We start from the raw sequence: 26,399 nt of genomic DNA on the forward strand, positions 1-26,399 counted from the left end.
TAGGGCTTGATGATACCTCTGTTGTGTATTAGGGTCTTCAAATACAAGGAAAGTGGCACTTCCTTCTTCTCTCAGCCACTCCCTCCACCCCCCTCTTTCTAGTCCTTGATTGTAATCACATGTACAATGACAGGGCTGTACGTGATACAGGGCAGTTCTGCAAATGAAGCCGGAAGAAGAGGGGGGACTGACGGCACCATTTTCAAGGACGGTTTCAGGGTTGTTGAGAGGGGGGTGTCCTCCGACTCCTCTTCCTCTTTCTGTTGCCTCAGCTGCGTTAGGGAGGGATAACTGCAGGGGATAGGGCGTTCCTTCCTCCGGGCAATTCTAAGTCTCCTTATATGCTTTTCTAATTCCTCCCCCGATAGCTCTCCTTCCTCATCTGTGGATCCTCCTCACTCGGACCCCCTCTCTGAGGTCTTTGCGGAGGATCTTTCCTCCCGGACATCTTCCAGGACTTCCTCCCCCTCTCCATTAGCCCTTAGGAGTGCCTGGAGTGGTTCCTCCGCCCGCATCCTAGACACCTCTGAACCCATAGTGCAGAGGAAAGGAGGTTGACTCTATTCTAAGTTGAGGTTATGTGCGCCCGCGCTCATACCCCTGAATTGAGTCTCCTTACAGCCTGAGAGACCTTGCTAACTGGCTTTCCTCACTTCCCGCGAACTTTAGTCTACGTCGCTTTACCTGAGAACTTTCCACAGCGCTCTTATTCTTTCGTGAGGAAACACAGAAACATATACAGACTAAGACAGAACAAGAGAAGGAACACAAAGGCTAAACACACACACCACAATTGCTTGCATTCGCACGACCTGATGTTGCTTTCACTTTGTCCCTGACCATACTCACCACTCTCCAAAATGTCAGTCACTCGTGTAACTCTTCCAAAGGGTGTCCACTCGGATCACCGCAGGGTGAGAAGTTCCACTCCGTCCTCGGATGCCAGGTTTTCGTCCCAGGTTTCGGCACCAGCTATCGTGTCCCGCCACCTAGGGCGATGGCAGGAGAACGATCACCGAAGGCCTGGTTCGTTAGGAATCTTTATTATGGGCGTCCGAGCATCCATCTAGCGAAAGGCAAAAGCAAAAAACAACAACAACTTCCTCCAGGGCAGCAGCTTATATAGCATATCCCAACCAATCAGCTGACTGATCATGCGCCAGGTTCAGTCTTATTGGAAGCATGTGAAAAGCATGCTATGAGCACGAGCACGGAAATGGGGACAAGCCAATCATGGAGACTTCCTTATGTGCTTTGCTGTAGGGCCAGGAAGGGTGGTGTCTAGGAAGCAGGCGCCATCTTTAGGGTGTTGTCCAGCTAGAGTGGGGCTCAGTCTCGGCCGTAGGCCGGGCCCCCACAATTCTTATGTTTGAAATTAGAATCTTGTGTTGGGACATCTTTCCCCATTTTTTACATTGTCTGTTTTTTCATATTGACCATACCATGGGTCCCAAAGATAACTTAGTTTCTGTTTACTTGCATAACCCTCTGATGGATGTGAAAAACAGCTTTTGGCATCAAGATCTTCAAAATTTCAGCTGCACCCATCATGGAACCCCTCACTGGAAGTGTGCCATCTTGCTATTCACATGACTTTCAGCTTTCTTAGAAGCTCAGATTTAGACAGAGTAAGGGGACTTACAGAAGTTTAGGTTCCAAGTGCAGGTTCCATTCAAATTAAAAAATGGGAGTTTATCAAACATGTGTCTCCAGAATACCCATTTCTAAGACAAAGACTTTCCATTAGAGGACATAATTAATTCCTGGGAGGGAAAGTAACAGCTACAAGACAAGGTCCTTAATGAAAACCTCCTTAAATACCCATTAAGTGCAAGGTGAGATGATTTTTGTTGACCACATCTGCAGAGCAAGATTCATCACGGGTGAAATCCCCCTTCTGACTGTGTCTCCTCCGCACTTTCTTCCTCTTGCCTGTGGGAAAACAGCCATCCATAGAAGGTCGTTTATCTGTAGTGTTTCAAGTACATCCATTCTAAATTCAATGCCAGGTTTTCTATGAAAATATTCTGAGACTATAGGCTAGATGGAACATATGCCTAACAACTGTTGATATTGAATAATTTGAGCAGTTTATTTCTGAGTATGTCATATCTTTCATATTGAACGTGACTTATTTTAAGAAGAGGTTAGTCTGAAGATGTTTGTGAAGAACCTTGAACTCCCTTAAGTTCATCTAAGTACAAAAGGCAAGTTTTTTAATGGGGCAGATGAATGTCAAAGATTTTTACATTATATATATATATATATATATAATGTAATGTTTCAGCACTTTTAAAATATAGTAATACCACATTTCATCCTCACCTTAACTGTTCAAAAGATAGTTTGGAAATATGCTTAACCTAATTTTTTTTTCTTTTTTTTTTTTTAGAATTTTTTATTGAAGGGTAGTTGACACACAGTATTACATTAGTTTCAGGTGTACAACACAGTGATTCTATTCCTTATGCTATACATTACATCCCAGTTACTTTTTTATTTTACAATTGGAAGTGTGTACTTTTTTTTTTTTTGTGAGGGCATCTCTTCTATTTATTGATCAGATCGTTTTTAACAACAATAAATTCTGTATAGGAGAGTCAATGCTCAATGCACAATCATTAATCCACCCCAAGCCTAATTTAGTCAGTCTCCAATCTTCTGAAGCATAACGAACAAGTTCTTACATGGTGAACAAATTCTTACATAGTGAATAAGTTCTTACATGGTGAACAGTACAAGGGCAGTCATCACAGAAGCTTTCGGTTTTGATCACGCATTATGAACTATAAACAATCAGTTCAAATATGAATATTCGTTTGATTTTTTTACTTGATTTATATGTGGATACCACATTTCTCTCTTTATTATTATTATTCTTAATAAAATGCTGAAGTGGTAGGTAGATGCAAGATAAAGGTAGAAAACATGGTTTACTGTTATGAGAGCAAATGTAGATGATCAGGTGTGTGCCTGTAGACTATGTGTTAATCCGAGCTAGACAAAGGCAATAAAACATTCACGGATGCAGCAGATTTCTCTCAGAACAGAAGGGGAGAGGTTTTAAGCCTCACCTCTGCTGATCCCCAATTTCTCACTTGATGGCCCTCTTCCGACTGTGCCTGTCTTAGGTTGTTCCTCCCTTGAGGAATCTTACCCGTCTCTGGCTAACCAGTCATCTTCTGGGGCCATACAGGGAAATGTAAAGTTGGTAAGTGAGAGAGAATCCTTATTGTTTGAAAAGGTTAGTTTTTTACTTCTGTGCATATTTATGTCCTGTGGCTTCCATACCCAGCATTTGTCCTGAGGTGTCTTTACCACTTGGAATAATTGTGATACACGGTAAATTCGATATGAGGTACAAATTCTATTTAGGGGTTGTAATTAGGAAGGAAGAAGAAAAGCTGTAGAAGTAGCAGGTGGAAGAAAACCTGGGAAGATTGATTATTTCTTTGACATATCTTCTTGTAGAGTAACTTCAGCATGTATAGGTTTTAAACTACTAATTAAATTGTGCACACACATTAACATAATAGGAGTACAGTTACATAACCAAAGCATACCTATAATTACCAGCCATCTCCAGTGAAACCAAGAAAACCAGTTAGGCACCTTAGGCATTTGTGAAAACATATCTATGATATGGTGGTTATTGTCCAACTGAACTTGAACAGTCTGAGAGAAATCAGACAAATTAAAACAACCCATTCCTGGGGACTGTTCACATCCCATATGTTCTTTTAACAGTAAATAGTCTGTAGTTGTAAGATTTTGGAGCACTACAATTTGTACTTCTCCTAATTCTTGGTTGAGTTCCAACAGTATAGATCCAGTCAAATTTGTTGTTTTACTGTATGCACAGGCTAGCTTAGATATCTCCTTCTTCATTCCCATGGGAAGTCCAGGAACCAGTGGGAAGAGTGTGTCTACACCTGTAGCAGTGTGTGGATCTTTGTTGGGGTATTTTGATGATCATCTTCTGGCATGAGTCTTCCCAAGAGTGCAGTTCTTTTTCATATCGTATCTTAGTTCATTTTCTGGGTAGCCAAATTAAGCTTTGATCCTCTGTATATAGACAAAAAGACCCTTTGCCTACACTTTTATTTGCCCTTATACCATGCCACTGTGTAGAACTCATTGGAGGTATTGACACAGGAACTGCTTTTTTCCTTTTTTTTTGTTATCATTAATCTACACTTAAATGATGAATATTATGTTTACTAGGCTCTCCCCTATACCAGGTCCCCCCTATAAACACCTTTACAGTCACTGTCCATCAGCATAACAAAATGTTGTAGAATAACTACTTGTCTTCTCTATGTTGTAGAGCCCTCCCCTTTATCCCACCCCCCCAAGCATGCTAATCTTAATATCCCCCTTCTTCTTTCCCCCCCTTATCCCTCCCTACCCACCCATTCTCCCCAGTCCCTTTCCCTTTGGTACCTGTTAGTCCATTCTTGAGTTCTGTGATTCTGCTGCTGTTTTGTTCCTTCAGTTTTTTCCTTTGTTCTTATACTCCACAGATGAGTGAAATCATTTGGTATTTCTCTTTCTGTGCTTGGCTTATTTTGCTGAGCATAATACCCTCCAGCTCCATCCATGTTGCTGCAAATGGTAGGATTTGCCTTCTTCTTATGGCTGAGAAGTATTCCATTGTGTATATTTTTGACATCTCCTTTATCCATTCATCCACTGATGGACATTTAGGTTGCTTCCAATTCTTGGCTATTGTAAATAGTTCTGCGATAAACATAGGGTACATCTCTTTCTCAAACTTGATTGCTGCGTTCTTAGGGTAAATTCCTAGGAGTGGAATTCCTGGGTCAAATGGTAAGTCTGTTTTGAGCATTTTGATGAACGTCCATATTGCTTTCCACAATGGTTGAACTAATTTACATTCCCACCAGCAGTGTAGGAGGGTTCCCCTTTCTCCACAGCCTCACCAACATTTGTTGTTGTTTGTCTTTTGGATGGCTGCCATCCTTATTGGTGTGAGGTGATATCTCATTGTAGTTTTAATTTGCATTTCTCTGATAATTAACAATGTGGAGCATCTTTTCATGTGTATGTTTGCCATCTGTATTTCTTTTTTGGAGAACTGTCTGTTCAGTTCCTCTGCCCATTTTTTAATTGGCTTATTTGTTTTTTGTTTGTTCAGGTGTGTGAGCTCTTTATGTATTCTGGACCTTCAAGCCTTTATCAGATCTGCCATTTTCAAATATATTCTCCCATACTGTAGGGTTCCTTTTTGTTCTATTGATAGTGTCTTTTGCTGTACAGAAGCTTTTCAGCTTAATATAGTCCCACTTGCTCATTTGTGCTGTTGTTTTCCTTGCCCGGGGAGATATGTTCAAGAAGAGGTCACTCATGCTTATGTCTAAGAGGCTTTTGCCTATGTTTTTGTCCAAGAGTTTAATGGTTTCATGACTTACATTCAGTTCTTTGATCCATTTCGAGTTTACCTTTGTATATGGGGTTAGGCAATGGTGCAGTTTCATTCTCCTACATATAGCTGTCGAGTTTTTCCAGCACCATCTGTTGAAGAGACTGTCATTTCACCATTGTATGTCCATGGCTCCTTTATAAAATATTAATTGAGCATAAATGTCTGGGTTAATGTCTGGATTCTCTAGTCTGTTCCATTGGTCTGTGGCTCTGTTCTTGTGCCAGTACCAAATTGTCTTGTTTACTATGGCTTTATAGTAGAGTATGAAGGTGGGCAGTGAGATCCCCCTACTTTATTCTTCTTTCTCAGGATTGCTTTGGCTATTCAGGGTCTTTGGTGTTTCCATATGAATTTTTAAATTATTTGTTCCAGTTCATTGAAGAATGTTGCTGGTAGTTTCATAGGGATTGCATCAAATCTGCATATTGCTTTGGGCAGGATGGCCATTTTGACGATATTAATTCTTCCTAGCCACGAGCATTGGATGAGTTTCCATCTGTCAGTGTCCCCTTTAATTTCTCTTAAGAGTGACTTGTATTTTTCAGAGTATAAGTCTTTCACTTTTTTTGTTATGTTTATTCCTAGGTATTTTATTTTTTTGATGCCATTGTGAATAGAGTTGTTTTCCTGATTTCTCTTTCTGTTTGTTCATTTTTAGTGTATAGGAAAGCCACAGATTTCTGTGTATTGATTTTGTATCCTGCAACTTTGCTGTATTCCAATATCAGTTCTAGTTTTGTGGTGGAGTCTTTAGGGTTTTTTATGTACAGTATCATGTCATCTGCAAATAGTGACAGTTTAACTTCTTCTTTGCCAATCTGGATTCCTTGTATTTCTTTGTTTTGTCTAATTGCCATGGCTCTGACCTCCAGTACTATGTTAAATAACATTGGGGAGAGTGGGCATCCCTGTCTAGTTCCTGATCTCAGAGGACAAACTTTCAGCTTCTTGCTGTTCAATATAATGTTGGCTGTGGGTTTATCATAGATGGCCTTTATTATGTTGAGGTACTTGCCCTCTATACCCATTTTGCTGAGAGTTTTTATCATGAATGGATGTTGAACTTTGTCAAATGCTTTTTCAGCATCTATGGAGATGATCATGTGGTTTTTGTCTTTCTTTTTGTTGATGGGGTGGATGGTGTTGATGGACTTTCGAATGTTGTACCATCCTTGCATCCCTGGGATGAATCCCACTCGATCAATGTGTACGATCCTTTTGCTGTATTTTTGAATTCTGTTTGCTAATATTTTTTTGAGTATTTTTGCATGTACATTCATCAGGGTTATTAGTCTGTAGTTTTCTTTTTTGGTGGGGGCTTTGCCTGGTTTTGGTATTAGGGTGATGTTAGCTTCATAGAATGAGTTTGGTAGTATCCCCTCCTCTTCTATTTTTTGGAAAACTTTAAGGAGGATGGGTATTATGGCTTCCCTGTATGTCTGACAAAATTCCAAGGTGAATCCATCTGGCTGGGGGTTTTGTTCTTAGGCAGTTTTTTGATTAGTGCTTCAATTTCATTGCTGGTAATTGGTCTGTTTAGATTTTCTGTTTCTTTCTGGGTCAGTCTTGGAAGGTTGTATTTTTCTAGGAAGCTGTCCATTACTCCTAGGTTTCCCAGCTTGTTAGCATATAGGTTTTCATAGTACTCTCTGATAATTCTTTGTATTTCTGTGGGGTCCGTCATGATTTTTCCTTTCTTGTTTCTGATACTGTTGATTTGTGTTGACTCTCTTTTCCTCTTAATAAGTCTGGCTAGAGACTTATCTATTTTGTTTATTTTCTCGAAGAACCAGCTCTTGGTTTCATTGATTTTTGCTATTGTTTTATTCTTCTCAATTTTATGTATTTCTTCTCTGATCTTTATTATGTCCCTCCTTCTGCTGTCCTTGGGCCTCATTTGTTCTTCTTTTTCCAATTTCGATAATTGTGACATTAGACCATTCATTTGGGATTGTTCTTCCTTCATTAAATATGCCTGGATTGCTGTATACTTTCCTCTTAAGACTGCTTTTGCTGTGTCCCACAGTAGTTGGGGCTTAGTGTTGTTGTTGTCGTTTGTTTCCATATATTGCTGGTTCTCCATCTTGGTTTGGTTATTGATCTATTGATTATTTAGGGGCGTGTTGTTAAGCCTGAATGTGTTTGTGAGCCTTTTTGCTTTCTTTGTACAGTTTATTTCTAGTTGTATACCTTTGTGGTCTGAAAAGTTGGTTGGTAGGATTTCAATCTTTTGGAATTTACTGAGGCTCTTTTTGTGGCCTAATATGTGGTCTAGTCTGGAGAATGTTCCATGTGCACTTGAGAAGAATGTGTACCCTGTTGCTTTTGCATGTAGAGTTCTGTAGATGTCTATTAGGTCCATCTGTTCTACTGTGTTGTCCAGTGCCTCTGTGTCCTTACTTATTTTCTGTCTGGTGGATCTTTCCTTTGGAGTGAGTGGTGTGTTGAAGTCTCCTAGAATGAATGCATTGCATTCTATTTCCTCCTTTAGTTCTGTTAATATTTGTTTCAGGTATGTTGGTGCTCCTGTACTGGGTGCATATACATTTATAATGGTTATATCCTCTTGTTGGACTGAGCCCTTTATCATTATGTAATGTCCTTCTTCATTTTTTGTTACTTTCTTTATTTTGAAGTCTGTTTTGTCTGGTACCAGAATTGCAACACCAGCTTTCTTCTCTCTGTTGTTGCATGAAATATCTTTTTCCATCCCTTGACTTTAAGTCTGTGCATGTCTTTGGGTTTGAGGTGAGTCTCATATAAGCAGCATATGGATCGATTTTGCTTTTTTATCCATTCTGTTACTCTGTGTCTTTTGATTGGTACATTCATTCCACTAACATTAAAGGTGATTATTGAAAGGTATGAACTTATTGCCATTGTAGGCTTTAAGTTTGTGGTTACCAAAGGTTCAGGGTTTGCTTCTTTACTATCTTACTGTCTATTCTTATTCCTCCTCCTCCCTTCTTCATATGTTGGGTGTTTTGTTCTGTGCTCTTTGTAGGAGTGCTCCCATCTAGGGCAGTCCCTGTAGGATGCCCTGAAGAGGTGGTTTGTGGGAGGCAAATTCCCTCAACTTTTGCTTGTCTGGGAATTGTTTAATCCCTCCTTCATATTTAAGTGATATTCGTGCTGGATACAGTAATCTTGGTTCAAGGCCCTTCTGTTTCATTGCATTAAGTATGTCATGCCATTCTCTTCTGTTCTGTAGGGTTTCTGTTGAGAAGTCTGATGATAGCCTGATGGGTTTTACTTTGTAGGTAACCTTTTTTTTCTCTCTGGCTGCCTTTAATACTTTGTCCTTGTCTTTGATCTTTGCCATTTTAATTATTATGTGTCTTGGTGTTGCCCTCCTTGAATCCCTTGTCATGGGAGTTTTGTTTACCTCTGTGGTCTGAGAGGCCATTTCTTCCCCTAGTTTGGGGAGGTTTCTGGCAATTATTTCTTCAAAGACACTTTCTATCCCTTTTTGTCTCTCTTCTTCTTCTGGTACCCCTATAATGTGGATATTGCTCCGTTTTGATTGGTCACTCAGCTCTCTTAGAATTCTTTCATTCCTGGAGATCCTTTTTATCTCTCTCTGCATCACCTTCCCTGCATTCCTGTTCTCTGTTTTCTAGTCCATTAATGGTCTCTTGCATCTCATCCATTCTGTTTTGAAGTCCTTCCGGAGTTTGTTTTATTTGTGTATTCTCCTTCCTTAGTTCTTGCATATTTCTTTGCAAGTCCTTCAGCTTGGTTATGACTTTTGTTTTGAATTCTTTTTCAGGAAGACTGGCTAAATCTATCTCCCCAAGTTCCTTCTCAGGGGAAGATGTAGAAGATGCCGAAGCTGTCTGGGTTAGTTTTGTCTGGATCATATTTTTTTCCCTTTTCATGTTGACAGGTGCTATTGACTGTCAGCTGGGAGGGCCAAGCTTTTCACTTGCTACTGGCCTTTCTTTACTGGGGCAACTGAGACCCCTAGTGGCTTCTGTTGGGCAATTGCATGTAGACTGGGTCTTTGCATCTTGTCTGGCCGATATGGAGGAATCTCCCTTTCTGTGGGCATGGTCTGCCTTATGCTGTTTCTCTGCTTTCACAGCGCCTAGAGGGATAATGGACCAGGGTGCTGTTTGGCTGTTTACCTCCGTGAGGGGTCTCAGAGTTGTTGCCCAGGGGGTTAGTGTGCCCAGTTTTCCCTGTAATTTCGAGCTACTGGGCTGTGACCTTTGTTGTTTCTGTCCAGCTGTTATGTCCCTGTCCCTTTAAGACTTTCAAAAAGCACTCTATTTTATTTGTCACAGAGGCAGCAGCTTTGGAACCCACTCAGAGGTCTTGCTTCTTTATTTCCCTTGTTTCTAGCCCTCCATGCAATCACTGTGTCTGCGCTCTGGTGCGGTGGCTGGAGCTGGGTGTTTAGCAGTCCTGGGCTCCCTCTCCCTCCCGCCCGGAGCTGGGGGGAGGTGTGCTTGGGTCCCGCCAGGCTGGGGCTTGTATCTTACCCCTTTCACCAGGTGCTGGGCTCTCGCACTTGTAGATGTAGTCTGACTGTTGTCCTGTGTCTTCTGGTCTCTCTTTTAGGATTAGTTGTATTTGTTGTATTTTCAAAAATATATATGTTTTTGGGAGGAGATTCCCACTGTCGTACTTACTCCACCATGTTGGCTCCACTCCCTGATTAACCTAATTTGAGAAATAAAGTATTTGAGACTCACAGAGATTAAGTAACTTGGAGGACTTAGTGATACTAGACACCATTCTTTTGCCCAAATGAGTCATCCACTTTAATCCATTCAAGACTAATAATGAGACTGAGAACAAAGTAGAAATACATTTCACACACACAGAGAAGACATATATATGAATATCAAATGACACAAATAATCAATTGCTTAGTCTGAGCATGAACATAGAGCACCCTTTCTAGGATCAAGTGCTTTGCAAAATATGTGTCTCTGTGGCTCCTTTAAAAGTAAAATTGGAGATGAATCTTCCTGAACTTATGACATGGTTAAATGCATCTCTATGTCATCTCCAAAATGTTAGTTCTTCCTGTCTGTTAGGTGCACACACAATCATAATAATAGATGAAACTCTTCAGTGTCCGCAGCAGTGTTGAGAATATGTTCACATATACTTTTCCTCTATTAATTCCATACAACCTGTCAGGTAGATATTTTATCCTCATTTTATAGGTGAAGAATGAAGTTTTAAGGGTGCCATGAAATGCACCCCCGGAAAAACAAGTTACGGGTGGAAAAGGCATTTTCCAGTAAACCAATACACAACCACTACAGTTGTCATTTTTAATATCTTGCATAGGTGTCTGGGGCCCAGGCCATGGAGGACAACTAGGGAAGAGGGAAATGGGGCTGAGGGAGAGGTCAAGATAAAAGTGACCTTCAATGAAAGCAGCAGCACATGTTTGTTAATGTTTGGGGATTCTAATGTGTGCGTGTGAGTGTGTGTCTGTGCATCTTGAAGAAAATGTTTCATGTACACTTGTTTCTGAAAGAGGAGTAATGCAATAATAATTATTATGGTCATATCAAAAGGAGATTACTAGTTCAAGATTGTTCATTATAAGATAACAATGGAGGGCATAGATTAAGAATTTGGAGGAAAAAATTGTCAATAAATACAATCTGATCTAATCTTGCTCTGCCTTTTATTACCTGCTTGGTCTTGAGTAGGACACTTAACTGTTCTATGTCTTTATTTCCTACTCTTTAAAATAAGAATAAAAATGATAGCAGTAATCAATTCTCAGGTTTGTGTGAGAATTCCATCACCAAATGTCTGCAAAACTAACTAAAGCTCAGTGAGTGCTCAGTACGATTTAGTTAATGTAGTCATTATTATTATTATTAACATAGTCTCTGAGATTGTTTTCACATTTGCCAAATGGATGAAATAATACCAACTTACATAGCTTACATGCCATGCACATCACAATCTATTAATAACAGTAGACTGATTAGATTTTTTTATCAGATGTAGACTGCATGCATTATAAATTATTCACAGTAGATTCTGTATCTTTCATTTAATCCTTATTACCAATACATTATTAGACTTCATGTGGATTATAGTCTATCTGATACTAGGTTTTCTATCCCTGATTTCCACCCTTTTACTGAACCTCAGCCCAGTTCATCCAAGATATACAAAGATCTTTAGGAGAGTTATATCCAAGATTCTCCCTTCCTCACATTCCTCTTCATCTTTCCACTCATATTTTTAATTCCCTTCCATGGTTCCCCATTTCCAAGAAACACATGGAAAAATACTTAGCTTTGCATTCAGAGCCTATAGATCCGTATTCTACCTCCCTTTTCTTATTTAGCAGCCAGGATATGTGCAGCCTCCTATTTCAAGTTAGGTTCTTAGACATCTGATCCACTGCTACTGTGTTCGTAAAAGATCCTCATGTCCATACTCTTAACAGAACCTTCACTGAGGAGATAATTTAAGTAGTATTCAGGAACCCGGAACCTACTTATGATCTCAAAAAACCTCATGCAAATTCACTTTTCAATAGAATCTAGGTAGTTATTATATGTTAGATGGAGAAGCTTAATAAACTCAAGATTGTGTTGATAAGCAGTGATTTTTTTCAGGTAACGTAATTAACAAATATGAAATACATGGAGAATAAGAACAATGTGACAGAGTTTGTTCTACTGGGGCTCACAGAGAATCCAAAGATGCAGAGAATTATATTTGTTGTGTTTTTTCTCATCTACATCATTTCTATCTAAGAAATGTGCTCATCTTGGTCAAAATCACCACCAGCCCATTACTGGAAACCCCGATGTACTTCTTCCTGGCCTATCTCTCCTTTATTGATGCCTGCTATTCCTCTGCAAGTGCCCCTAAACTGATTGTGGATTTACTCCATGAGAAGAAAACCATCTTATTCAATGGATGCATGACCCAGATCTTTGGGGAACATTTCTTTGGAGGTGCCGATGTCATCCTGCTGACTGTGATGGCCTATGACCGCTATGTGGCCATCTGCAAGCCCTTGCACTATACAACCATCATGAATCGGTGGGTGTGTGGCCTGCTAGTGGGAGTGGTGTGGGTGGGAGCCCTTCTTCATGCAGCCATACAGATCCTGTTCATATTTCGATTACCCTTCTGTGGCCCAAACATCATAGATCACTTCATGTGTGACCTGATTCCTTTGCTCAGTCTTGCCTGCACTGATACCCACACTCTAGGGCTCTTCGTTGCTGCCAACAGTGGCTTCGTCTGTCTGTTAAACTTCCTCCTCTTGATGGGCTCTTATGTGGTCATACTGCGCTCTCTACAGAATCATAGCTTCGATGCGAGGAGAAAAGCCCTCTTCACCTGTGTCTCCCACGTCACAGCTGTGGTCTTATTCTTTGTTCCCTCCATATCTGTGTACCTGAGACCTACAGCTACTTTATCAATTGATAAAGCTGTTACTGTATTCTACACTATGATAACCCCTATGTTAAACCCATTAATCTATGCCTTGAGAAATATCCAGATGAAAGTCTCCATTAAAAAATTATGTAATGGGAAATCTATTTCAGCTGACAAATAAATGTTTCTCAAGCCCCATATCGATTCAATTGAAGCAAAGGACAGAAGAACATTTTGGAAGATCTCAGCAAGAAATACCTATAGGATAAATAGGAACTGCTATGAATCATAGATTTTCTATTGAAAGGAACAGAAATGAATGCAAGCAATGGAATAAAATCCTAACATAAGAGAAATCTGTACATATTTGGAACATTCTACCAAATTAGTTTTATTACTTAATCCATGTGTATTGATTTGAAAGATTTCATTCTAATATAAAAATAAATAAAAAAAAATGTATTGGTATTCATACAATAAAAACACAGTGAGAAGCACTTCTGTGATCCCCATTTACTGAGGAAATTATCAAAATATAATATATATATTATTTGTATATTAGCTCATTACCTATAACTAAATTTTAATTTTTCATTAATAGCTCTGCTCATTCTTATATAGTACCACGGGTGATGATAATATGTTGGTTATAATCTTGAACACTGTGATATGTAACTTTCAAGAATATAAAAGCAACAGGTCATTTGGCATCTAAGGGGTAAGTGATGAATATTGCACCATACTTTCAAATTTCCTTGTAGGCTTCAGAATCACATTGCTTTGCTAATATCATCATCTTATACTAAAGACCCTTTACATAGTGTGATGAATTGGTTTTTATGTTTTAAATTAAAAGAATATTTTAATGTCAGAAGGAATTTCTATTTATTAAATATACATTCACACTCTACAAAAGTACTGGCCTGGTACCTAATGATTGTGTCTGCAAGTAGAACAATGTCTAGTGCATGATAAATAGTGAATGAATAAATGTAAGGGTAAAAGGAAATGAATAAGTTCAGTAAAATATAGCACAAAAAGTGATAGTAGAGTATAGGGATTTTTTCCCCTTAATTTGATGTAGACTCTAAGGAGGATTCTAACTAGCTTTCTTATGGGAACCAAACTTTTTCAACTTCAGAAAAATTAGAAAGATATTAAATCTGAGCTTCTCAGTAAACGAGCAAATAGATGTCTAGATATTCTCCCTGCTCTCAGCTTTCTTTTCCTTGTCTCTTGAATGGTGGCTGTTTGTTATTTGTCTCTGCTACTTAGTTTTCCTTAGGGGAACATTTCATTATGATAAGCTGCTTTTAAAAATATGTAGCTTCATCTATAATCAAAGAAATTCCAGGTTAAATCTATAATGAAGTCCAGAAGAAGAAAGCAGCTATGCAAGAAAACAAATCAGTTCAGTATAAGTGTGGTTGTTACTCATCTATTCATTCAACAATTATTGGTTGAACATCTGCTGTGTGCTGGGCACCATCCTGCACACTAAGCTTATAAAATGCATATATGTAATGGAAGACATGTATCTAGAGTATTTAATGAATGCTTGCAACTTAGTAAAAGGAAACCCAGAACTGCTATTTTTAAATTGTGGAGAAAGGACACTAAGAGAAACTTCTGAAACTTATCTGTAAAAAGATACACAACTGGGCAATAATAACATGAAAAAGTGCTCAACATCTTTAGTCATCAGGGAAAGCAAACTAAAACCACAGTAATTTCTGACAGATACCTAGTAGAAATACTAAAAGGGAAATAACTAACAGTACCAAGGAACAAGAATGTAGAACAATTCTCTTGTTTGAAGTTAGAACTCTTGTGTTATGATATCTTTCCCCATTTTTAATATTGTCTGCTTTTCCATACTGACCATAGCATGGGTCCCAAAGATAACTTAGTTTCTGTTTTCTTTCATAACCCTGTGATGAATGTGCAAAACAGCTTTGGGCATCAAGATCTTCAAAATTTCAGCTGCAACCATCACAGGACCCCTCACTGGAATTGAGCCACCTGCTATTCACATGAGTTTCAGCTTTCTTAGAAGCTCAGGTTTAGACAGAGTAAGGGGACTTACAGAAGTTTAGGTTCCAAGTGCAGGAACACAATTCCCCATTCAAATTCAAAAAATGGGAGTTTATCAAACATGTGTCTCCAGAATACCCGTTTCTAAGACAGTCTTTCCATCAGAGGACATAATTAATTCCTGGGAGGGAAAGTAACAGCTTCAAGCAAGGTCCTTAATGAAAGTCTCCTTAAATACCCATTAAGTGCAAGGTGAAATGATTTTTGTTGACCACATCTGCAGAGCAAGATTCATCACGGGTGAAATGCCCCGCCTGACTGTGTCTCCTCCGCACTTTCTTCCTCTTGCCTGTGGGAAAACAGCCATCCACAGGAGATCGCGTATCCATAGTGTTTCAAGTACATCCATTCTAAATTCAATGCCAGGTTTTCTGTGAAAATATTCTGAGGCTGTAGGCTAGATGGAACATATGCCTAACAACTGTTGATATTGAATGATTTGAGCAGTTTATTTCTGAGTATGTCATATCTTTCATATTGAAAATGACTTATTTTAAGAAGAAGTTAGTCTGAAGATGTTTGTGAACAATGCTGAAATTCATTAAATTCATCTAAGTCTATAAGGTAAGTTTTTAATGGGGCAGATGAATCTCAAAGATTTTTACTTTATATATATATATATATATACATGAATATATATATATTTCTAGATAGACATAGTATTTGTGTTTTAACACTTTTAAATCATAGTAATAGCACATTTCATCCTCACCTTAATTTTTCAAGAGATAGATTGGAAATATGATTAACCTAATTTCAGAGATAAATAATTTGAGACTCACATAAATTAAGTAACTTGGAGGACTTGGTGATACTAGACACCATTCTTTTGCCCAAATGAGGCATCCGCTTTAAAACATTCAAGAGTAGTAGTGAGACTGAGATCAAAATAGAAATACACACACACAAAAGACATACATATGAATATCAAATGACACAAATAATCAATTGTTTAGTCTAAGCATGAACATAGAGCACCCTTTCTAGGATCAAGTGCTTTGAAAATATGCATCTCTGTGGCTTCTTTAAAAGTAAAATTGGAGATGAATCTTCCTGAACTTATGACATGGTTAAATGTATCTCTGTATCATCACTCGAAATGTCAATTCTTCCCATCTGCTAGGTGCATACACAATCATAATAATAGATGAAAGTCTTTAGTGTCCACAGCAGTGTGGAGAATATGTTCACATGTATCTTTCTTTTATTAATTATCATACAACCTCTCAGGTAGATATTTTATTCTCATTTTATAGTGAGGAAAGAAGTTTTAAGGGTGCCATGAAATGCACACCCAGAAAAACAAGCTACAAATGGAAAATGCAGTTTCCAGTAAACTACTACACAACCACTACGGTTGTCATTTTCAACATCTTGCAGAGGTGTCTGGGGTCCAGGCCATGGAGGACAACTGGGAAAGAGGGAATTGGGGCTGAGGGAGAGGCCCAGATAAAAGTGACCTTCAATGAAAGCAGCAGCACATGTTTATTAATGTTTGGGGATTCTAATGTGTGTGTGTGTGTGTGTGTGTGTGTGTGTGTGTGTGTGTGTGTGTGTCTGTGCACCTTGAAGAAATTGCTTCATGCACACTTGCCTCTGAAATGATAGTAAGGTAATAATAATTATTATGGTCATATCAAAAGGAGATTACTAGTTCAACATTGTTCATTATAACATAACAGTGGAGAGCATAGATTAAGAATTTGGAGGAAAAATATGTTATCAAGTATAATCTGATCTAATCTTGGCTCTGCTTTTCATTAGCTGCTTGATCTTGAGAAGAACACTTAACTGTTCTATGCCTTTATTTCCTACTCTTTAAAGTAAGAATAAAAATGATAGCAGTAATCATTTCTCAGGTTTGTAGTGATAATTCCATAACCAAATGTCTGCAAAACTAATTAAAGCTCTGTGATTGTTCAGTACCATTTAGTTAATGTTGTCATTATTATTATTAGCATAGTCTCTGAGATTGTTTTCACATTTGCCATGGATGAAATAATACCAATTTACATGGCTATCATGCTATGTACATCACAATCTATTAATAACAGTATATTAATTAGATTTTCCATCAGGTTTAGACTGCATGCATTATAAATTATTCACAGTAGCTCCTGTATCTTTCCATTTAATCCTTATTAACAATACATTGTTAGACTTCATGTGGATTATAGTCTAACTGATAATAGGTTTTCTGTCCCTGATTTCCACCCTTTTACTGAACCTCAGCCCAGTTCATCCAAGACATACAAAGATCTTTAGGAGAGTTATATCCAAGATTCTCCCTTCCTCTCATTCCTCTTCATCTTTCCACTCATACTTTTAATTCCCTTCCATGGTTCCCCATTTCCAAGAAACACATGGAAAAATACTTAGCTTTACATTCAGAGCCTATAGATCCATATTCTACCTCCCTTTCCTTACTTAGCAGCCAGGTTACTTACAACCTACTACTTCAAGTTAGGCTCTTAGGCGTCTCTGATGAGTAAGCGTTCACAAATGATCCACTGCTTCTGTGTTTGCAAAAGATCCTCATGTCCATACTCTTAACAGAACCTTTATTGATGAGATAATTTTAGTAGTATTCAGGAACTCAGAACCTACTTATAGTCTCAAAAAATCTCATACAATTTCACTTTTCTATAGAATCTAGGTAGTTATTATATGTTAGATGGAGAAGCTTAATAAACTCAAGGTTGTGTTAAAAAGCAGTGATTTTTTTTTTTCAGGTAACATAATTAACAAATATGAAATACATGGTGAATAAGAATAATGTGACAGAATTTGTTCTACTGGGGCTCACAGAGAATCCAAAGATGCAGAGAATCATTTTTGTTGTGTTTTTTCTCATCTACATCATTTCTGTGGTAGGAAATATGCTCATCTTGGTCACCATCACCGCCAGCCCATTACTGGAAACCCCCATGTACTTCTTCCTGGCCTATCTCTCCTTTATTGATGCCTGCTACTCCTCTGTAAGTGCCCCTAAACTGATTGTGGATTCACTCCATGAGAAGAAAACCATCTTATTCAATGGATGCATGACCCAGATCTTTGGGGAACATTTCTTTGGAGGTGCCGATGTCATCCTGCTGACTGTGATGGCCTATGACCGCTATGTGGCCATCTGCAAGCCCTTGCACTATACAACCATCATGAATCGGCGGGTGTGTGGCCTGCTAGTGGGAGTGGTGTGGGCGGGAGGCTTTCTTCATGCCACCATACAGATCCTGTTCATCTTCCGATTACCCTTCTGTGGCCCTAACATCATAGATCACTTCATGTGTGACCTGATTCCTTTGCTCAATCTTGCCTGCACTGATACCCACACTCTGGGGCTCTTCATTGCTGCCAACAGTGGCTTCATCTGTCTGTTAAACTTCCTCCTCTTGATGGGCTCTTATGTAGTCATACTGCGCTCTCTACAGAATCATAGCTTGGATGCTAGACGTAAAGCCCTCTCCACCTGTGTCTCCCACATCACAGCTGTGGTCTTATTCTTTATTCCCTGCATATTTGTGTACCTGAGACCTACAGCTACTTTATCAGTTGATAAAGCAGTTTCTGTTTTCTACACTATGATAACCCCTATGTTAAACCCATTAATCTATACCTTGAGAAATATCCAGATGAAAGTCGCCATTAAAAAATTATGTAGTGGGAAATCTATTTCAGCTGACAAATAAATGTTTCTCAAGCCCCATATTGATTCAATTGAGGCAAAGGACAGAAGAACATTTTGGAAGATCTCAGCAAGAAATACCTATAGGATAAAGAAAATAGGAACTGCTATGAATCATAGATTTTCTATTGAAAGGAACAGAAATGAATGCAAGCAATGGAATAAAAACCTAACATAAGACAAATCTGTACATATTCAGAACATTCTACCAAATTAGTTTTATGACTTCATCCATGTGTATGGATTTGAAAGATTTCATTCTAAAACAAAAATAAATAAAAAAAATGTATTGGTATTCATACATTTTCCCTCAGTAAATGGGGAAAGTATAAAAATATAATATATATATTATCTGTATCTTAGCTCATTACCTATAACTAAATTTTAATTTTTCATTAAAAGCTCTGCTCATTCTTATATAGTACCACAGGTGATATTAATATGTTGGTTATAATCTTTAACACTGTGATATGTAACTATTTCAAGAATATAAAAGCAACGGGTCATTTGACATCTAAGGGATAAGTGAATATTGCACCATATTTTCAAATTTCCTTGTAGGCTTCAGAATCACATTGTTTTGCTAATTTCATCATCTTATGCTAATGACCCTTTGCATAGTGTGATGAATTGATTTTTATATTTTAAATTAAAGGAATATTTTAATGTCAAAAGAAATTTCTATTTATTAAATATACATTCATACTCTATAAAAGTACTTGCCTGGTACCTTATGGTTGTATTTGTAAGTAAAACAATGTCTGGTGCATGACAAATAGTGAATTAATAAATGGAAGTATAAAGTAAGATGAATAATTTCAATAAAATATAGCACAAAAGTGATACTAGAGTACAGGGATTTTTTTTCCTACTTTAATGTAGATTCTAAGGAGGATTCTAACTAGCTTTCTAATGGGAATCAAACTTTTTCAACTTTGAAAAAATGAGAAAGATATTGAAACTGAGCTTCTCAGTAAATGAGCACATAGTATGTCTAGATATTCTCCCTGCTCTCAGCTTTTTTTCATTGTCTCTTGAATGTAGGCTGTTTGTTATTTTTCTCTGCTACTTCAGTTTTCTTTGGGGGAACATTTCATTATGAAAAGCTGCTTTTAAAAATATGTAGCTTCATCTATAAACAAAGCAATTCCAGGTTAAAAATGTCCCATTCATTCTTTCCATCCTTTATTTATTAGCCAACAAATATACTTGAGCTTAAAGAAAGTATCAGGCACCTTAATAGTTCCTGATGCTTCAGTGGTAAAAAAGAAAAATGCAGGTGTCACCATCACACAGCTTACAATTCATTGAGAGGCATCCCAAAGGGATCTTGAAATTCCAATAGTATGTTATGAATGGTAAGACAGTGAAAGCTCAGGTAGTATGAAGGCATGATTGGGGGACGCACAACAAAGACATAGGGGACCAGTAGGTGTCCCAGGCTAAAGGACATAATGATGGGATCCAAACTGTGAAAAAGAGTCGGCAGAGCAATAGGCATCAGTTGGAGTGAGAAGATTCCTGGGAGAAAGAACGCATAACAAAGTCCAGAAGAAGAAAGTAGCTATGCAAGAAATGAAATCAATTCAGCATAACTGTGGTTGCTATTCATCTGTTCATTCAACAATTATTGGTTGAACACTTACTGTGTGCTGGGCACCATTCTGCACACTAAGCTTATAAAGGGCAAATAGCAAGACATGAAGCTGGAGAGATAGGGACAGGAACATCAAGAAAGGTCTCATAGTTGTGTTAAGGCCAATGCTAAGCACCCCGGGGGAAACATTGCAAGGTTTTTTTTTTTTTTTGAGAGGACATCTCTCATATTTATTGATCAAATGGTTGTTAACAACAATAAAATTCTGTATAGGGGGGTCAATGCTCAATGCACAATCATTAATCCATCTCAAGCCTAATTCTCGTCAGTCTCCAATCTTCTGAAGCATAACAAACAAGTTCTTACATGGTGAACAAATTCTTACATAGTGAATAAGTTCTTACGTGGTGAACAGTACAAGGGCAGTCATCACAGAAACTTTCAGTTTTGATCACGCATTATGAATTATAAACAATCAGGTCAGATATGAATATTCGTTTGATTTTTATACTTGATATATGTGTGGATCCCACATTTCTCCCTTTATTATTATTATTTTTATTTTTAATAAACTGCTGAAGTGGTAGGTAGATGCAAGATAAAGGTAGAAAATATAGTTTAGTGTTGTAAGAGAGCAATTGTAGATGATCAGGTGTGTGCTGTTGACTATGTGTTAATCCAAGCTAGACAAGGGCCTTAAAACATCCACGGATGCAGATTTCTCTCAAAACAGGGGGAGTGAGGTTCTAAGCCTCACCCTTGTTGATCCCAAATTTCTCACCTGATGGCCCCCCTGCGACTGTGCCTGTCTTAGGTTGTTCCTCCCTTGAGGAATCTTACCCATCTCTGGCTAACCAGTCATCTTCCGGGGCCATACAGGGAAATGTAAAGTTGGTAAGTGAGAGAGAAGCCATATTGTTTGAGAAGGTTAGCTTTTTACTTCTTTGCAGATTTATGCCCCGTGGCTTCTATACCCAGCACTTGTCTCGAGGTATCTTTACCGCCTGGAGGAATTATGATCCTCAGTAAATTCAATATGAGGCACGACTTCTAATTAAGGGTTGTAATTAGGAAGGAAGAAGAAAAGGTATAGAGGTAGCATATGGAAGAAAACATGGGAGGATTGATTATTTCTTTGCCATATCTTCTTGTAGAGTACCTTAAGCATGTATAGGTTTTAAACTACTAACTACCTTGCGCACACATATTAACATAATAGGAATACGGTGACATAAACTAAGCAAATCCATAATTACCAGCCATCTCCAGTGAAGCCAAGAAAACCAGTTAGGCACCCTAGGGATTTGTGAGAATTTGTCTATGATATGATGAATATTGTCCAACTGTACTTGAACAGTCTGAGAGAAATCAGACAAATTAAAGCAACCCATTTCTGGGATCTGTTCACATCCCATATGTTCTTTTAACCGTAGATAGTCTATAGTCATAAGATTTTGGAGTGCTACAACTTGCACCCCTCCCAACTCCTGCTTGAGTTCCAACAGTACAGATCCAGTCAAATTCGTTGTCTCACTATCTACACATGCCAGCCTAGACATCTCCCTCCTCATTCCAATGGCAAGTCCATTGGAAACGGAGGGGTGGGTGCAGCCACAACCGCAGCATCGTTCGGATCACTGTGGAGGCTTTTTGATGATCATCGCCTGGCACAAGTCCTCCAGAGAGTGCTGATGCCGGAAGCTCCTCCTCATATCGTATCTCAATTCATTTTCTGGGTAGCCAAGCTAGGCCTTGATTTCTGCATAAAAACAAACAGACCCTTTGCCCACACTTTGACATGCCCTCTATACCACTGTGTAGAACTCATTGAAGGTCAGCACACAGGAACTGCTTTTTTTTTTTTATTAAGAGAAAGGAATATTATCAGAAAAGACTACCTCCATAACCGTTCATCTGACACCCTTTAAGTGATCAAAATTAAGGATATTTAAAGCATGCGTTAATCTTTGATTTTCTAATAGTTTTATCCTATCAAGGAAGAATCCCCCTTTTCTTTCTTTCTTTTTTTTTATCTTTAATCTACACTTACATGAAGAATACTATGTTTCCTATGCTCTCCCCTATACCAAGTCCCCCCTAAAAACCACATTACAGTCACTGTCCATCAGCATTGCAAAATGTTGTAGAATCACTACTTGTTCTCTCTGTGTTTACAGCCCTCCCTCCCCTTTTTCCCTCCCCCCATGCATGCTAATCTTAATACCCCCTTTCTTCTTCCCCCCCCTTATCCCTCCCTGCCCACCCATCCTCCCCAGTTCCTTTCCCTTTGGTACCTGTTAGTCCATTTTTGGATTCTGTAATTCCGCTGCTGTTTTGTTCCTTCAGTTTTTCCTTTGTTCTTATACTCCTCAGATGAGTGAAATCATTTGGTATTTCTCTTTCTCCACTTGGCTTATTTCACTGAGCATAATACTCTCCAGCTCCATCCATGTTGCTGCAAATGGTAGGATTTTCCCTCTTCTTATGGCTGTGTAGTATTCCATTGTGTATATGTACCACATCTTCTTTATCCATTCATCTACTGATGGACATTTAGGTTGCTTCCAATTTTTGGCTATTGTAAATACTGCTGTGATAAACATAGGGGTGCATCTGTCTTTCTCAAACTTGATTGCTGTGTTCTTAGGGTAAATTCCTAGGAGTGGAATTCCTGGGTCAAATGGTAGGTGTGTTTTGAACATTTTGATGAACCTCCATATTGCTTTCCACAATGGTTGGACTAATTTACATTCCTACCAGCAGTGTAGGAGGGTTCCCTTTCTCCACAGCCTCGCCAACATTTGCTGTTTGTCTTTTGGATGGCAGCTATCCTTACTGGTGTGAGGTGATACCTCATTGTAGTTTTAATTTGCATTTCTCTGATAATTAGTGATGTGGAGCATCTTTTCATGTGTCTGTTGGCCATCTGTATTTCTTTTTTAGAGAACTGTCTGTTCAGTTCCTCTGCCCATTTTTCAATTGGGTTATTTGTATTTTGTTTGTTGAGGCATGTGAGCTCTTTATATATTCTGGACATCAAGCCTTTATCGGATCTGTGATTTTCAAATATATTCTCCCATACTGTAGGGTTCCTTTTTGTTCTATTGATGGTGTCTTTCACTGTACAGAAGCTTTTCAGCTTAATGTAGTCCCACTTGCTCATTTTAGCTGTTGTTTTCCTTGCCCGGGGAGATATGTTCAAGAAGAGGTCACTCATATTTATGTCTAAGAGGTTTTTGCCTATGGTTTTTTTCCAAGAGTTTCATGACTTGCATTCAGGTCTTTGATCCATTTTGAGTTTACTTTTGTATATGGGGTTAGACAATGATCCAGTTTCATTCTCCTACATGTAGCTGTCCAGTTTTGCCAGCACCATCTGTTGAAGAGACTGTCATTTCCCCATTGTATGTCCATCACTCCTTTATCAAATATTTATTGACCATATATGTTTGGGTTAATTTCTGGAGTCTCTAATCTGTTCCACTGGTCTGTGGCTCTGTTCTTTGCCAGTACCAAATTGTCTTGATTACTATGGCTTTGTAGTAGAGTCTGAACTTTGGGAGTGAGATCCCCCTTACTTTATTCTTCTTTTTCAGGATTGCTTTGTCTATTCAGGGTCTTTCGTGTTTCCATATGAATTTTTGAATTATTTGTTCCAATTCATTGAAGAATGTTGCTGGTAATTTGATAGGGATTGCATCAAATCTGTATATTGCTTTGGGCAGGATGGCCATTTTGACGATATTAATTCTTCCTAGCCATGAGCATGGGATGAGTTTCCATTTGTTGGTGTCCCCTTTAATTTCTCTTAAGAGTGACCCGTAGTTTTCAGGGTATAGGTCTTTCACTTCTTTGGTTAGGTTTATTCCTAGGTATTTTATTCTTTTTGATGCAATGGTGAATGGAATTGTTTTCCTGATTTCTCTTTCTATTGATTCATTGTTAGTGTATAGGAAAGCTACAGATTTCTGTGTGTTAATTTTGTATCCTGCAACTTTGCTGTATTCTGATATCAGTTCTAGTAGTTTTGGAATGGAGTCTTTAGGGGTTTTTATGTACAATATCATAGAATCTACAAAAAGTGACAGTTTAACTTCTTCTTTACCAATCTGGATTCCTTGTATTTCTTTGTTTTGTCTGATTGCTGTGGCTACGACCTCCAGTACTATATTAAATAACAGTGGGGAGAGTGGGCATCCCTGTCTGGTTCCCGATCTCAGAGGAAATGCTTTCAGCTTCTCTCTGTTCAGTATAATGTTGGCTGTGGGTTTATCATATATGGCCTTATTTATGTTGAGGTATTTGCCCTCTATTCCCATTTTGTGGAAAGTTTTTATTATGAATGGATGTTGAATTTTGTCGAATGTTTTTCCGCATCTATGGAGATGATCATGTGGCTTTTGTCTTTCTTTTTGTTGATGTGGTGGATGATGTTGATGGATTTTCGAATGTTGTACCATCCTTGTATCCCTGGGATGAATCCCACTCAATCATGGTGTACGATCCTTTTGCTGTATTTTTGAATTTGGTTTGCTAATATTTTATTCAGTATTTTTGCATCTACATTCATCAGGGATATTGGTCTGTAATTTTCTTTTTTGGTGGGGACTCTGCCTGTTTTTGGTATTAGAGTGATGTTGGCTTCATAGAATGAGTTTGGGAGTGTTCCCTCCTCTTCTATTTTTTTGGAAGACTTTAAGGAGAATGGTTATTATGTCTTCTCTGTGTGTCTGATGAAATTCTGAGGTAAATCCATCCAGCCCCAGTGTTTTGTTCTTGGGTAGCTTTTTGATTACCGTTTCAATTTTTTTGCTCATAATTGGTTTGTTTAACTTTTGTGTTTCTTCCTTGGTCAGTCTTGGGAGGTTGTATTTTTCTAGGAATTCTCCATTTCTTCTAGGCTTTCCAGCTTGTCGGCATATAGGTTTTCATAGTAGTCTTTAATCATTCTTTGTATTTCTGTGGGGTCTGTCGTGATTATTCAGTTCTCATTTCTGATGCTGTTGATTTGTGTTGATTCTCTTTTTCTCTTAATAAGTTTGGCCGGAGGCTTATCTATTTTTTTTTTTTTTATTTTCTCAAAGAACAGCTCTTGGTTTCATTGATTTTTGCTATTGTTTTATTCTTCTCAATTTTTTTCTTTCTTCTCTGATCTTTATTATGTCCCTCCTTCTGCTGACTTTAGGCCTCATTTGTTCTTCTTTTTCCAGTTTCAATAATTGTGATGTTAGACTATTCATTTGGGATTTTTCTTCCTTCCTCAAGTGTGCCTGGATCGCTATATACTTTCCACTTAGGACTGCTTTTGCTGTATCCCAGAGATGTTGGGGCTTTGTGTTGTTGCTTTTTGTTACTGTATATTCGTTGATCTCTATTTTGATTTGTTCATTGATCCATTGATTATTTAGAAGCATGTTGTTAAGCCTCCATGTGTTTGTGAGCCTTTTTATTTTCTTTGTAGAATTTATTTCTAGTTTTATACCTTTGTGGTCTGAAAAATTGGTTGGTAGAATTTCAATCTTTTGGAATTTACTGATGCTCTTTTTGTGAGCTAGTATGTGTTCTATTCTGGAGAATGTTCCATGTGCACTTGAGAAGAATGTATATCCTGTTGCTTTTGGATGTAGAGTTCTATAGATGTCAATTAGGTCCATCTGTTCTAGTGTGTTGTTCAGTGCCTGTGTGTCCTTACTTATTTCCTGCTGGGTGGATCTATCCTTTGGGGTGAGTGGTTTGTTGAAGTCTCCTACAATGAATGCATTGCAGTCTATTTCCCTCTTTAGTTCTGTTAGTATTTGTTTCGCAAATGCTGGTGCTCCTGTGTTAGGTGCATATATATTTAGAATGGTTATATCCTCTTGTTGGACTGAGCCCTTTATCATTATGTAGTGTACTTCTTTATCTCTTGTTAGTTTCTTTGTTTTGAAGTCTATTTTTTCTGATATTAGTACTGCAACCCCTGCTTTCTTTTCACTGTTGTTTGCTTGAAATATGTTTTTCCATCCCTTGACTTTTAGTCTGTGCCTGTCTTTGGGCTTGAAGTGAGTTTCTTGTAAGCAGCATATAGATGGGTCTTGCTTTTTCATTCATTCTATTACTCTGTGTCTTTTGATTGGTGCATTAAGTCCATTTACATTTAGGGTGACTATTGAGAGATATGTACTTATTGCCATTGCAGGCTTTAGATTCATGGTTACCAA

At 38.2% G+C, this 26,399-nt stretch overlaps 1 protein-coding gene and 1 pseudogene across 2 annotated transcripts; both read left to right on the forward strand.

The window, feature by feature from the left end:
• Positions 1-12,075: 12,075 nt before the first annotated feature.
• LOC140850150 (olfactory receptor 4C46-like) lies at positions 12,076-13,004 on the forward strand (annotated as a pseudogene).
• A 4,663-nt stretch (positions 13,005-17,667) lies between these two features.
• On the forward strand, positions 17,668-20,595 carry LOC118969518 (olfactory receptor 4C46-like). Of its 2 annotated transcripts, XM_073239923.1 has the most exons (2): positions 17,668-18,575; positions 20,571-20,595. In XM_073239923.1, exons 1-2 carry the CDS (start codon positions 17,668-17,670, stop codon positions 20,593-20,595), a joined length of 933 nt encoding a protein of 310 aa, XP_073096024.1. The 2 variants fall into 2 exon arrangements, with proteins under 2 accessions (XP_073096024.1, XP_036859856.2); XM_037003961.2 differs by lacking the exon at positions 20,571-20,595 and having other exon boundaries at positions 17,668-18,606.
• Positions 20,596-26,399: the final 5,804 nt, after the last annotated feature.

Source organism: Manis javanica, chromosome 6 (genome assembly GCF_040802235.1).
Source record: "Manis javanica isolate MJ-LG chromosome 6, MJ_LKY, whole genome shotgun sequence".
NCBI lineage: Eukaryota > Metazoa > Chordata > Mammalia > Pholidota > Manidae > Manis > Manis javanica.

Coding starts and splice junctions, on each gene's coding strand:
- LOC118969518 (XM_037003961.2), top strand. CDS start 17,668: ATGAAATACATGGTGAATAAGAATAATGTGACAGAATTTGTTCTACTG.